Below are 12,208 nucleotides of genomic sequence, written 5' to 3'. Positions count from 1 at the left end.
ATATATATATAGATAGATAGATAGATAGATATAGATATACCAATGTCAAAGTAGTCTAACTTTTTTAAAGCTCTTTTTGATGACGTGACTAAGGCAAACTAGATTACAGATGACTAACCATATTTTAGTGATATTAGAGTCCACTTGAGATCATAAATACATCAGAGATTCTGCTCTTGAACCTTACTATTAGAATACTAAAACTGGTTTGGCAAATTTTCATATGCCAGTAACTGAATGTAGATAGTGAAAAGCCTTTATTATACTTTTTTTTTTAAACCATGTATAAACTTTTCAATGTCTGCTTTTTATGCTTATGTTTTCTTATATAGCACATAACACCAACAGATGCTATTAACTTTGCATACAAAGAGGTAATATGAAATTGAAATAAGTTTTAACTGTTGCTCTGTTCTTTTTAGCTTACTTTACCCAGAGCTCTTCTATCCAGTGAGTTGCAAGCGTGACATTTGCTGTGTTTTCAGCACCTGCCAACTTGGAAACCAGGGTTTGTGCTCAGGACGTAGGCTTACAACCCATACTTTGTGGTACACAATGCTGTCCCAGCTGGCATGCTTTGGTACCTCAATGGTGCTAGACATTCAGTTACAAAGCTTTGCGGCTTCACATGCTCTGCTTTCAACTCTTATTTTGTATCAAAGGAGTGAGATTGGTATCATTAAATTCACCGTGGTGGTGATTTTTCAATGAAAATAAATTTGCTTTTTTAGTTCTTGGATCAAAATGTGATTTTGTCTTCAAGAATCAAAGTGCCTCTTTAAAAAGTTTAAAATTGTACACGCAAATGCACAAGTGTGCATGTGTGTATAAGCTGGATAATATGTATTTATATATGACACATATATATCTATGGAGATCTATATCTATACATGAATGATTCAAGCCAGAGATAAAATTTTCATCGATATAAAGAACAACAGGAAAGAACAGAAAGATTAGTATGTCATAGTAGATAGGGCTATTAGTTATAGCTGGACAGAGATGAGGAAATACAGGCCTTGTTTTTATGAATAAGATCTGTATAAAATTGCCCCCATGATTGGTTCATTTTTGGTTTCTAGCTATAAACAGAAACATTTCATATTTTCCAAAAATAGTATATTCTACTAACTTATTTTCAGTAGCCGGACTCTTTGAAAGCATTTCAGGTGGATTTGGTGATGTGTGTCTTTCCATGATGCATTATAAGCAATTTTAAAAGGTTTTGCTTGAAAAAAGATCTTTTCAGATGTAGAAAGAACACTGTGAAATGTGAATGACTGGCTTTTAATACAACAGTTGTGACAAAGAGGCAGTGGCTTTTAGAAGCTGAATAAAGGGGTTAATACACATGCGTCTGCATACTGCTGTTAGGCCCAGTGTATAACGTGTTTGACATTTGTTTAGTTCACTTTGTTAGTGTACAAAGAATAGTATGTTATTCTCTCAAACCAGTTTCTAATTTTTTTAGTGGTGAGCTCTTAAAAACCATAGGTACAGGGAGATTTTGATGGGGGCATCTGAACATTCACTGGCACTAGCTCTGACTTCAAAGCCTAGCTCTTTGTCATTTGAACATCACATTTATCCTGGTTCTAAAGGCATAAAATTAAACACAACTAACTGCCTCAGACACTCCTTAGTGCGTATCAGAACCCAACCTTTACCCTCCTTTGTACAAATGTGCTTAGGTGAATACTTTTATTAGCTTGTTGATACATGTTATAGTTGGTTACACCCTATCTTAATAAAATACACCCTTATTGTCTCCTGTTGCTTAAGAGCTTTAAACTTGGAATGAGGGAGCTCTCTAATATAGAGTGATGCTCAATTTCAGTCGTCCAGGCAGTTTTGAGTGGATGCATACTATGCACACAAGCACTCTTCTATTTGGTAGTCCTCTCATGGTGGGAGCAAGAGAGCCAGTGTTTCTGTGCTTTTTCCCTGGGCCTCATATATTGGTCTTGGAGACTGTAAGTATAATTTTATGTTTTCACAGGGTGTTCCATGTTCTAATTAGGCTAGTGTTTGTCAAAGATAATGGAAAAGATATAAGTGATAGCTTTCAGATTATTTATGGATTTATTCTTAAATTGGGGTGTGGATTTGTGTTTAGGTGCTTGGTTGTGCTCTAAATCTGGTTCTGATTTGGTTGACTGGTAAGTACTGAACAAAGGTAGACAGTTTAGATTCCCCCACCCGCAGATTGCAGTTTACATAGTTTAAAATTCAGAGTTTGGATAACAACCTTTTAGGTAGGATTTTTTTAAATGAAGAACTATGAAGATTTAGTACTAAGAAGTGTGGGTATTTTATGACTTATCACAACATGTGGGGAGAGCCTATGGTATGGAAGACTAAGTGACACAGACCTTGATGTATATATTTTTAGCCTTTGAGGATGTGAAATAGCTATTCATTGAAGTTAACTTGGCTTCTTGAGCAGGAATTTTAGTTCTAAACATCAAGAAAGCCTCAGAACCAGAAAAACAGGCTGCTTTGGGTTGGAAAGAAGGAGTTACAGCAAAGGAGGTGCCCATAACCACCGTCCTTGGAATTTTGTGAGATTAACATCATCCTGAAAGCAAAAAGAATAATGGTTGCAATAATTGTTTCCAGGCTTAGGACCCCTGCATCTTGTTTTTTAAGTTGAACCGATGAACTAGTAATTGTAGGAATAAACTGAATGTTTGCCAGCAGGAGTCACTCTAGTACTTCTAATAAAAAGTTAGCAAATTAAACTATATCCTTAAAGCTCTGAAAGGCTGAGGTGGTAGAGACTGTGATGAGATAGCTTTAGGGAAATACTGTTATTTTTCCTTAAGTGTAGAAGCCCTCTCGCTTTAACCTTGTGCCTTCCTTTGTTCATTCTCGGTACTTGTTTCTTTTAAAATTGTCCTTAGTACATTTTTAAATAAAAAGTAATATTTATGGGTAAAGATATCAGTATTTTGGTATTCTGCATATTTGCGTATTTCAGTTCTCTGGATGAACTGATTATGTCCTACATCGTGTACTTGAAATGAATGGACTCATCCTTTCTACTGATTGTTGTTTATCCTAATCTTGTACCAGAATCACTGGAGTGAGCTGTAGTGAGTGTGAAATGAGATGTTAGCTCATGCTTTTCTGAAAAGAATGGGTCCACTGTGATGACAAGCTGAAATATTTCAGCAATAGTCATGAAATATAATCGTTTCCCAAGTGCACACAAGCTCAAGAAGTTAATTGTTCATTTATGTTTGATACTGGGATTGAAACATTGGATTAAAACCAATTAAATGTTCCTAGAAGCAACAGAAAAAGTTTCCTGATTTATGAATAGAACCATTCAAATGGTGCAGACACAATCCATGTAAAGTAATGAGGTGTTTTGTTTTTTTGGCAAAGCAGAACACAAAACAGGCATAGGGAGTTCTTTTTTAAAAACGTCTTTAAAAATCTTTTTGGATACAAGGTCAATAAAATAACATCCATCAGTAGGAAGGAGTAATGGGAAATCTAGGGCTTCACTCACAAGGAAAACAATCCCCCTCCCCCAGGTGAGCTGCACAATGAAAATACTCTGCTTATTCTATCAGGGTTACATTCCTGAACTTAAGTCAACATCCTAAGTTACAGAGCTAAACATGCTCTGCCTCTGCTTAGCAACCACAAATCCTTCCTTCGCCAGTTGCCTGTATTTTGGATGAGGCTTCTGAAGTACACATTCCTTTATTTCGGTCGCGCTCCGAATTAGGAAACTAGCGCTTTATGTTAGTTCTAAGTGTGACAACACTAAGAGGTCCCCCTCCCCTGCCTCCTGCACACCACAGAAACGATGATTTCTTTTCAACCTCAACACCTAACAACCCGGAAGCTGGATGTCCGAAGCCCACGCGGCCCAGGATTTTCGTTCTGGATTGTGCGTGGAAGACGGGGAGAGAGGCCCCTGGAGATCTTGACCAGGCAGCTACGGTGGTGACGCGGCCCGGGCCTGGGGCCACTTCCCGCGTCCCGGGGCCTCGTAGGCGCGAGCTCGGCAAGCAGCGCGCGGTTCAGCTCGTAGGACGCCCTCTAGCCCCCGCCGGCGGCGCGCCTCGGCACCCCCACTCCCCGCCCACCGGCGGCTACGCGCACTGCAGAGTCGCCCGCCGCCGCCGCCGTCGCACGCCGCCAGGCTCCTGCACGCCGCCGCCGCCGCTGAGCGCCGGGGACTGCGACGCCGCCCGCAGAGCGCTGGGCTGAGTTCACGCAGACGCGGTCGGTCTGCCCCGCGGCGGCGGCGGGCGCGGGCGGCCTGGCCTGGGCGGGTTAAAGGGACGAGTTGCAAACAGTTCAGGAAGTGACAAGTCGATTTCCTCCTCCCCGGGAGCCGCACGGTACAAAGCGCTCGGCGCCGGCAGGAGAGCGTGCGCGCGGCAGACGCGCGGCGGGCAGCCGGGACGACTTGGCGAGCGCCGGCGGTGACGGTGCGGGGCCCGCTCCCGGAGCGCCCCGCTGCGCACAGTAAGCGACCTCAGGCCGGGTGGTGGCGGCGTCCGGGGGGCTGGCCCCGAGCAGAGGTCCCTGCTTGTGCGCCCCGGCGCCGGCTGGAAGGAACCCGGCTCGCGTGCGCGCTGGGCTTGCCTTTTTCCTTTCCCCTAATATTGGTTTCCTTTTTTTTTCCGCCTGGTTTCGCGTTCGCGTTGAGTCGGGTGGTTTCCGCCGGCACCGAGTCTCGCCCCTGGTGCAGGCGTGAGACTTGTCAGCGCGTAGTCGAGGGGAGGGCTAGCCTGGTCGCTGCGGAAAAGTCTGCGCTCCCCCGACCCGGGTGCCCCCTCTCTGCATCTCAACTTGAGTCTTGGTTCGCGGCAGCAGCGAAGGCTCCGAGCCTCGGGAGCCGTGCGGCCCCGCTCGCCCCGAAGTTCCGCATCGTTTGCAGACAACTCTTTTGTTCGCGGAAGTTTGCACCCGCCACCCCTGGGATGCGGGCTCTCAGCGACGAGCTCCACGACTGCTGGGCTAGCCGGTGCGGTCGTGATGGGGGTGAGAGGGAGAGGACGTTCTGTCCTGGGAGGGCAAAGCCTACGGGGTGGCTACACCAGAGCTTTTGGGTGGGGGTCGCCCGTGCCGGCGTGGCTTTTGCACATGGCGAGGAGGGCAGTCAGTCACGGGCACGCTGTTCGAGTCATATTTTTGCCAATCCTTGATTTGCAAGCCCGTGGGAGTCGGGTTCCCCGCTCGGGCTTTCTCTTGGTGGGGCGGGGACGAATGAGGGGAGGAAACCCAGAATTGGGGAGGGTCCGCGGTTTGGGTTGCCCCAAGTGTTTTCTTTTGCAGTCCCCCCCTCACCCCCCGCCCTTGGCCAGCAACTCCCCCACCCTTGCGGACTTGGGGAACAATGCTTGTGTGTGGAACTGGGTGCTGGAACACTGGTGAGTCGCGCGGGCTGGCTTGCCGTGGTCCTGAGTCTTCAGACACCCTCTGATGCTGGTTTTCCTTCTTCTGACCGCCCGGGTTCATTAACACGTACTGTACTTAGTACCATGGTGAACAAAGAAAAGCTCTTTGCTGCATTTGATGAATGAGATTCTGCCTCCTATAGGCCACACTCCGAGTCTTCCATACGGTACAATCCGGACTCAGTGGTGTTGGGAAAGTGGCCCCCGCGGTGGGTTGCATTCCGGGGCTCCTGGGCAGGGCATTTGTGCAGCCTTGCTGCCGCCGTGCTCGCCTTGCTAGAGCTGGTGCAGATGGAGCCAGGCTGACGGTTGTTCAACATGAACAAATGTTTGTTGAATTGTTGTGTGGTGGAGAAAAGGGACTGTTTTCTATTGACTGCTGCAGGAGTTGGAATGGCATTGTTTATTGGCCTGGGAAGCCAGGCAAGCGTCTTGTGCTGCTTCAACATATTAGCAGACTTCCAAATGACATGCTAGCATATGTGTTCCCAGCAGTCCCCACTGGCTGCATGGGGGATCCCTCCTTGCTCCACATTCCTGACTACAGGTTAAAAGATGCTACCTGATTGGAGGACTTGGGAAGGAAGGAGACGGTGTGTGAAACTCAACTGTCCTGACCCGGGCCAGGTTTTGGTTGCATTTTAATTCATCCACTTAACTATAACTTTTCTCATTTACAGTTTTGATGCTGAATTGCAGGTCTGGAGTTTTCTTTCCCCTTAGCCATGCATGGGCTGCAGAAACAGCAAACAGCTAGCTACATGTTCCAGTTGACAGTCCCTTTCTAGTAGAAGACAGTTTGGGTCTAAGTTCTAGATTGGTAGCTATGACTTCACCTGGGTAGGTCTAGATGCTGTCAGCCATCCTGAGGAGTGAGGCATGTGCTGATCCAGCTTCCAGGGCACTATTCTAGGCAAGAAATCTAGGGAGAGGATTCAGGGAAGGCCTGTGTTTTTTCTCCCAAGTGTTCATTCAGAGAGCAAGGTGATTTTAAGACTTAGTGCAAATAGTTTTGCCTATGAACTTATTTTCCCCAGAGGTGAGATTGATCTGCAATTATTTTTACATTAAGGACAAATTTTAAATAAAAGCTAGCAATGTCATTGTTACAGAAGTGGGCTTGAAGGTTGTCCCAGCTGTGTCAGAACAAAGCAGAGCATTTGACTGTTTTAATTGGTAATGTTTTAAAACACTTTCTACTTTCTGTTTTCAACTTAGGGTATGTTGTGCACAATAGCATTTTAGAATTCATCAGGTTTTTTTGGAAAGAGCCCAAAATACCTTACTGTCTTCACGGTGGCTAAACTTAATTGACATTTTATAGGGAGCCCTGGTGCTATTTCCTGGGCTCTTTCTCTGCCCCACTTTTAGTCTTTCTCTTCCCTGCTGTTGGTTCTTTCACTATCCCCCAGCCTCCCATTATTCTAGTTCTGTTAAAACCTGGTGGGTTGGGTGTCCTTGAAGTGTGTCCAGTGAGCAGGGCCTGATCCATGATGGAAGCTCAGAAAAGGGCAGGGGCTCTTCTTTCCTTCAGGAGGCTGGAGAGGGGAGCCTTTAAGTGCTGAGAACTGGCAGCAGGGGACGCTGAGGAGCAGCAAGGTGTCTGCAGAGCTTTTCAAAAAAGCATACCCTTAGGGAGTCCAGAAGAGTAGAGGAAAGTCACAAGGGGGAGGGAGGAGGGAAGGGAACAGGGAAATACTGGGAACAACATTAGCCAAATTATATTGTTATATCATGTGCATGAACGAATATGTAACAATGAATCCCACTGTTCTGTGTCATTATGATGCACCAATAAAAATATGGAGAAAAAAAAAGCACACCCTTCTCATCTACTATTCCATTCTTGGGCCCGGAAGACTGAGTGTCAGACCCACCTTCAGGCCATTTGATGTTTTACCCAGGCAGTGTGATTTACTGGAGTTAATTGTACACCGTTAGGAAAATTTCTTGTTCTTTTTCTTTAAAAAAAAAAAAAAAAGACTAAGCAAATACTCAGATCAGCACAACCCCCATCATCACCACCACCATGCACACCTCTCTGATGTGTAATAAAAGAAACCTGCAGGCATAATTTGTTATGTAATATGCTGATAATACAAGTTTCGGTTTTAGATGGAAACCAGATGTGGAGGGGCTCTCTTTAATTGATCCAGCAAGGGGGAGATGTTAATAGATTAACTAGGCCCTGCAAGACCCAAAGGTGGCTTGTTTTTGTTTTTGTTTTAATTTAAGAGGCGAATCCCAGCCTCAGCTTTTTGGAGGTCTCTGCCTCTCAGCTTCTGCTTTGCTGCAGCTGTCCTTTCTGTCAGACTCCTCCTCTCTTGAAAGAGCCAGTTTGTTGCCAACACGAGGCACATGGCTGGCTCTGGCAGGGCTCAGCGCAGCTTAGCTCTGCTGGGCTCCACTCCTCCTTGCTGGTCCAGCTGCTGCCCTGTCCTTCACCCAACAAAATAGGCCTGGCAGGGGACTTGGGTGCTGTGAGGAATGTTGACTGGTCTCCCTGATCATCCAGGGAGAGTTTGTTTAAACTTGTTCAATGAATACACTTTCCCCCAAATCACTGACTCTCCTTTTTACTGTTTCCTGCTTAACTTTATGAAGATTCATATATACATACACACACACATATACATTTTTTTGGGGGGGGGTGTGGTAACCAGGGTTGAACCCACAGATGCTTGACCACTGAGCCACATCTCCAGTCCTTTTTGTTTTTTATTTTGAGACAGGGTCTCACTTAATTGCTTAGGCCTCCCTAAGTTGCTGAGGCTGGTCTGGAACTTGCCATCCTCCTGCCTCAGATTCCCCAGTCACTGGGATTGCAGGTGTGCACCATGGTGCACACCGAATCACCTTCACTGTGGCCCAGGGTTGTACTGTGATAGCTGACTCCATTAACAGTGGTTTCATTTTGTGCTGGGATGTGAACTTTAGAAACAGAAGTAGAGGTTTAGATATGCTGATGTGCCCTGAGACTTGCTTAGAAAATTTTTGTTTTAGTGCAGTTTACATTAACATGATTAATGACCATGCCACTGAAGTCCATATTCAAGAGCAATTTACAGTCCCCTAGGGTTCTTCTTTTGGTAAAGTAATTTTCTTTGCCAAACAATATTGTTTTAAGGTAACTTCTTTGATACTTAATCCAAACCTCCTGTGCATGTGGTTTTGGGTAAAGGTTTGGGCTTTGGAAGTTTGGGTTGTGGTTTTGGTGATGGCTGTCCTAACCTTACCAAACTCTGGCCAGAGGGAACCTGGATTCTTTTCTAAGAAAATTCTCTGAGATCCTGAGCAGCAGTTGGGGCAATGCCGGTTTAACATGGGAGGAAATATCCAGAGGAAACTGGGTTTCAGGATGTCTTGGAGGGAATGCCAGGAACCTGGAGTTGAGGACAAATTTTTTTCCTTGAAGGGTCTTGGAGATACTTGAGCTTTTCTGAAAAATAGAGAGATGTCCTTGTTTAAAAAAAAAAAAATTTTTTTTTTTTTTTTTTTTTTTGGTTTTGTTGTTAAATGTGGGTTGATTGAGAGGGGAAATGCTGATGGGTGGGTCTGAAAGCAGCCTTAGGAACCCGAGAAAACACATTTGAAGGACTCTGGAAGATTTTGCATTTCAAAGGGTCTACCTTGTAGACTTTCACATCACGTCAGGGGTTACAGAGAAGTGTGACAGGCACCCCCCCCACACACAACCCCCTGCTACTTCAACCATTCTCCCTCTCTCCTGCTGTGGGGGCTGCAGGGGAGGCTGCCTTTTGCATGGGGGATGGGTGTAGCTTGGCCAGACCACGCAGGAAAATCCTGCAAGCTAGAGCACCTCTTAGGCATCTGTCGTCTTTTTTCAGGGTGCCGCTCTCAGAAAGAAGAAGGCAAATCATGTTGGTAAACAACTCATTTGAGCCCAGAGTGTGGTGGCAGGCCAACTCATGACTTGTCCGCTCACTCTTTTTGTTCTCTTGTTAAAGAAACATTTTCCTCTTACATTGGAATAATGTGGCTCCGAAGGGTTTAGCCCAAATGGGTGCAATTTTTTAAGGATTCATAGCAGCACCCACTGGTTTTTAAAGGCATTGCCTTGGCTTGGGGCTTTGATACACTCCTAATTCTCAAAGCCAGCCCACAATTAAAGCTGAAGAAACTGAGGCTCTGAGTGGCCAAGTAACTGGTCCAAGGCCACACAGCTGGAAGGCAGAGAAGCCAGTAATACTGCCTGGAGCTGTCTGGCTTCAGAGTCTGTTTGCTCTCTATAAGCCGTGCTATCATTTTGGGTGTTCATAAGATAAAGGCACTAGGTTCTGTTTTATCTCAAAGCATAAATTTTGTTTAGTCTTGTTAACACTATAGGGAAACTTAGAAATTTTATCTTCCTTTTTCTCTCTGCTTCTCTCTTTCCTATAGCCTGCCCTCCCTCCCTCCCTCCCTCCCTCCCTTCCTTCCTTCCTTCCTTCCTTCCTTCCTTCCTTCCTTCCTTCTTTCTTTTGAGTGATTGAATTCTTTATCTTCTGCAGGACCAAAGGCAGTGCCTCAACTGGGGAGACTGAAATGTTTTGCTTCATCCTTACAAAAGACAGATTCACAAGAAAATATGATGATTGCCAGTGACCTTCTGGGGGAAACAGGAAATAAATCTGGCAGCTCTCTAGAAGCATCACCATTTATTCGGATTTCATTTTCCATTCAAAGAGATTGCTAAAAGGGTTTCCAACTTCTTTTTTTTTTTTTTTCTTTTCCATTTGTAATTTAGACGTCTAGAAATAAATTATGTTGTGGTGTTTGCCACCCTAAGTTTGTACAGTATCACATTTTATTTACATGCCTGAAGTAATCAAATAACCAAACACAGTTGTATATCTTCCAGCATGGGGGAACTTGGTATGCCCCAGCCAGGACTGAACAGAGGCCCTGCATTCTGTCTCAGACAGATGGCTCTTTGCAGGTTGGTCCTGGTTTGTGAGTGTGTGTCAGGGTGGGGAGGGTTGGGGGGCAGAGTGAAGCTGCCCATCTCAAGAAGGGCTGCCTGCCTGGGTCTGCTGTCTTTTCTGTCCCTAGGAGTTTATGGGGCAAGGCTGGGCCCCTGTGCTCTGGGTTTTTAGAAGCTACAACAGTGGTTGGCTGCATATGAGAGTTTCTTGGGAAAGTTTTAAAAAAATCTTGTTGCCCAGACTTCTTCCAGGACCAATTACATCACAACATCAAAGAGTGAGGGTAGGACCCAAATATCAATATCTCTGAATTGATTTCTGAATTGATTCTGTTGTGTATCCAAACTAAGGACTGAGGGCTGGAATAGACCCCACCATTCCTGGTTTTCCTTAGCAAGGGATTGGGGACCTTCCTGTGCAAGAGTGGAGCAGACCTTTTAGAATTTTCTGCTGCCACCACATCTCAGTGAAGGAGGAAAGGTACCCATCCCTGGGTGAAGTATGACTGGTGGAGTCATCTAGGTGGTCATGCTTCTGGGCCAGGCCATGGGCAGCACACAGGCTTCAGTGTGCCTTGGAGCCACCTTCTCTCTGGCAGCTGCTGCTCGGGGTGCACTCTCAGGCAGTTCTCCTGCAGGGCCTGCCTCCCCACCATCTTGGGGCCTGGGGATTTGGCAGATAGTCTACTGTGGGCCTCAGGGGAGGAAAAATGCAGTTTGGGTTCAGGGTGCATCTTGATGCTTCCCCATGAGTGATTGGTTCTTTTTACCCAAATTTGCAGTTGAGTCACTTTGGTAGCCACCTGGTTGTACCTGGCAGCTCAGAACTGTCTTCCCAGACTGACTAGGGGTTATATTTCATAGAATCATGTTTAGAGCAGCCAGGGCCTTGGAGAGTAGAGCGTCTCTGCCCTGCTGATGAAAGCTGCTGGTAAAAACTTTTGGAAGAGAGATCCAGTTCCCAAGGGGTGAGGGAACTCTCCCAAAGTCACGTGCCAGTGCTTAGAAGGGCACACTAGGTTCCCCGAGTCCCTGATCTCCTGAGATCTCTAGGTGTGGGATCTCATTCCAGCTTGTGGGACAGTCTGTTTTTGCATAGACTAGCAGATGAACTGAATCAGCATTGAGAATTCTTTAGTCAGGGGGAAAATGTGCTCAGTGACTCTTGGGTGACTCTGGCAATCCCTGCCATTTTTTGACCTCCTCTACTGATGCGTGTTCCTGGTCCCCGTATTTATTGAAAGTGGACAGCTCACTCTGCTTAGGCTGACACTCTGCTTCCCCTGCTGCAAGACAGTGGATGGGACGTACCGAAGTCCCATGGGACAGGCTCAGGGGAAAGGGTGTTGGCCTCTGCCAAGTCTGTGCCTTTGCTTTTCTGTGCCCTGCTGGTGGGGAGTAGGTCAGGGCTCTTCCCCCTGCCAGGAGGTGTTTTGGGCAGGCAAGAGGAAGGGAGAGTTGTTTTTTCCGGGCCTGTTATTCCTACCCTTGTCCAGCAGATGTTGATGGGGCCCTTCTGAGTGTCCGGCAGGAGGTGGGTTTGCTTCCCTGATTCTCAGCTCAGCCTGACCAGGGGACAGCCCCATTTTGTTGCTGAAGGCACTGTTGCTCTAAGACATTACCTGATGCCATGGGCTTTGACCTCAGTCCTCTATTCTTCCCACTATGCCATGATTCCTCTTCATTCAGTGTCTGCCAGTGCAAAGGTGGCAGACTTCCTGCTGTGAGTGGTGTGTGGGAGGTCACCCCCCTACCCCTGTCACTGTGGATACTCCCTGATGACAGCTGACCTGGCACATGCTGCTGTTTGTAGGACAGGATTTGGGCAGCAGGGCCTGTTGGGTGGGCCTCCAGCTCCTGG

At 46.3% G+C, this 12,208-nt stretch overlaps 1 protein-coding gene across 3 annotated transcripts in view; it reads left to right on the top strand.

Annotated features, from left to right (window-relative positions):
* Positions 1-12,208, top strand: part of Eef1akmt2 (EEF1A lysine methyltransferase 2) — an 80,862-nt gene that overhangs the window by 42,731 nt on the left and 25,923 nt on the right. Inside the window, exon 7 of one of the 3 annotated variants that reach the window (XM_046448779.2) lies at positions 9,935-10,310. The exons of 1 other annotated variant lie outside the window; for it this stretch is intronic. Coding sequence is in view for 1 of the 2 variants with exons in the window: in XM_046448780.2 (XP_046304736.1) it covers positions 423-454 (32 nt within the window). In the remaining variant the exon portion in view is untranslated. Of the gene's footprint in view, positions 1-422; positions 4,075-9,934; positions 10,311-12,208 lie in introns of those variants that run through there. One more of the 3 variants, XM_046448780.2, reaches the window with a different exon arrangement.

This window comes from Marmota monax, unplaced genomic scaffold, assembly GCF_021218885.2.
Source record: "Marmota monax isolate L192 unplaced genomic scaffold, Marmota_monax_Labrador192_F-V1.1 WCK01_AAM20220418_F8-fsc00076, whole genome shotgun sequence".
Classification (NCBI taxonomy): domain Eukaryota; kingdom Metazoa; phylum Chordata; class Mammalia; order Rodentia; family Sciuridae; genus Marmota; species Marmota monax.
Note: the sequence above shows the minus strand (reverse complement) of the source record. Positions and strands in the feature narration are given on the sequence as shown.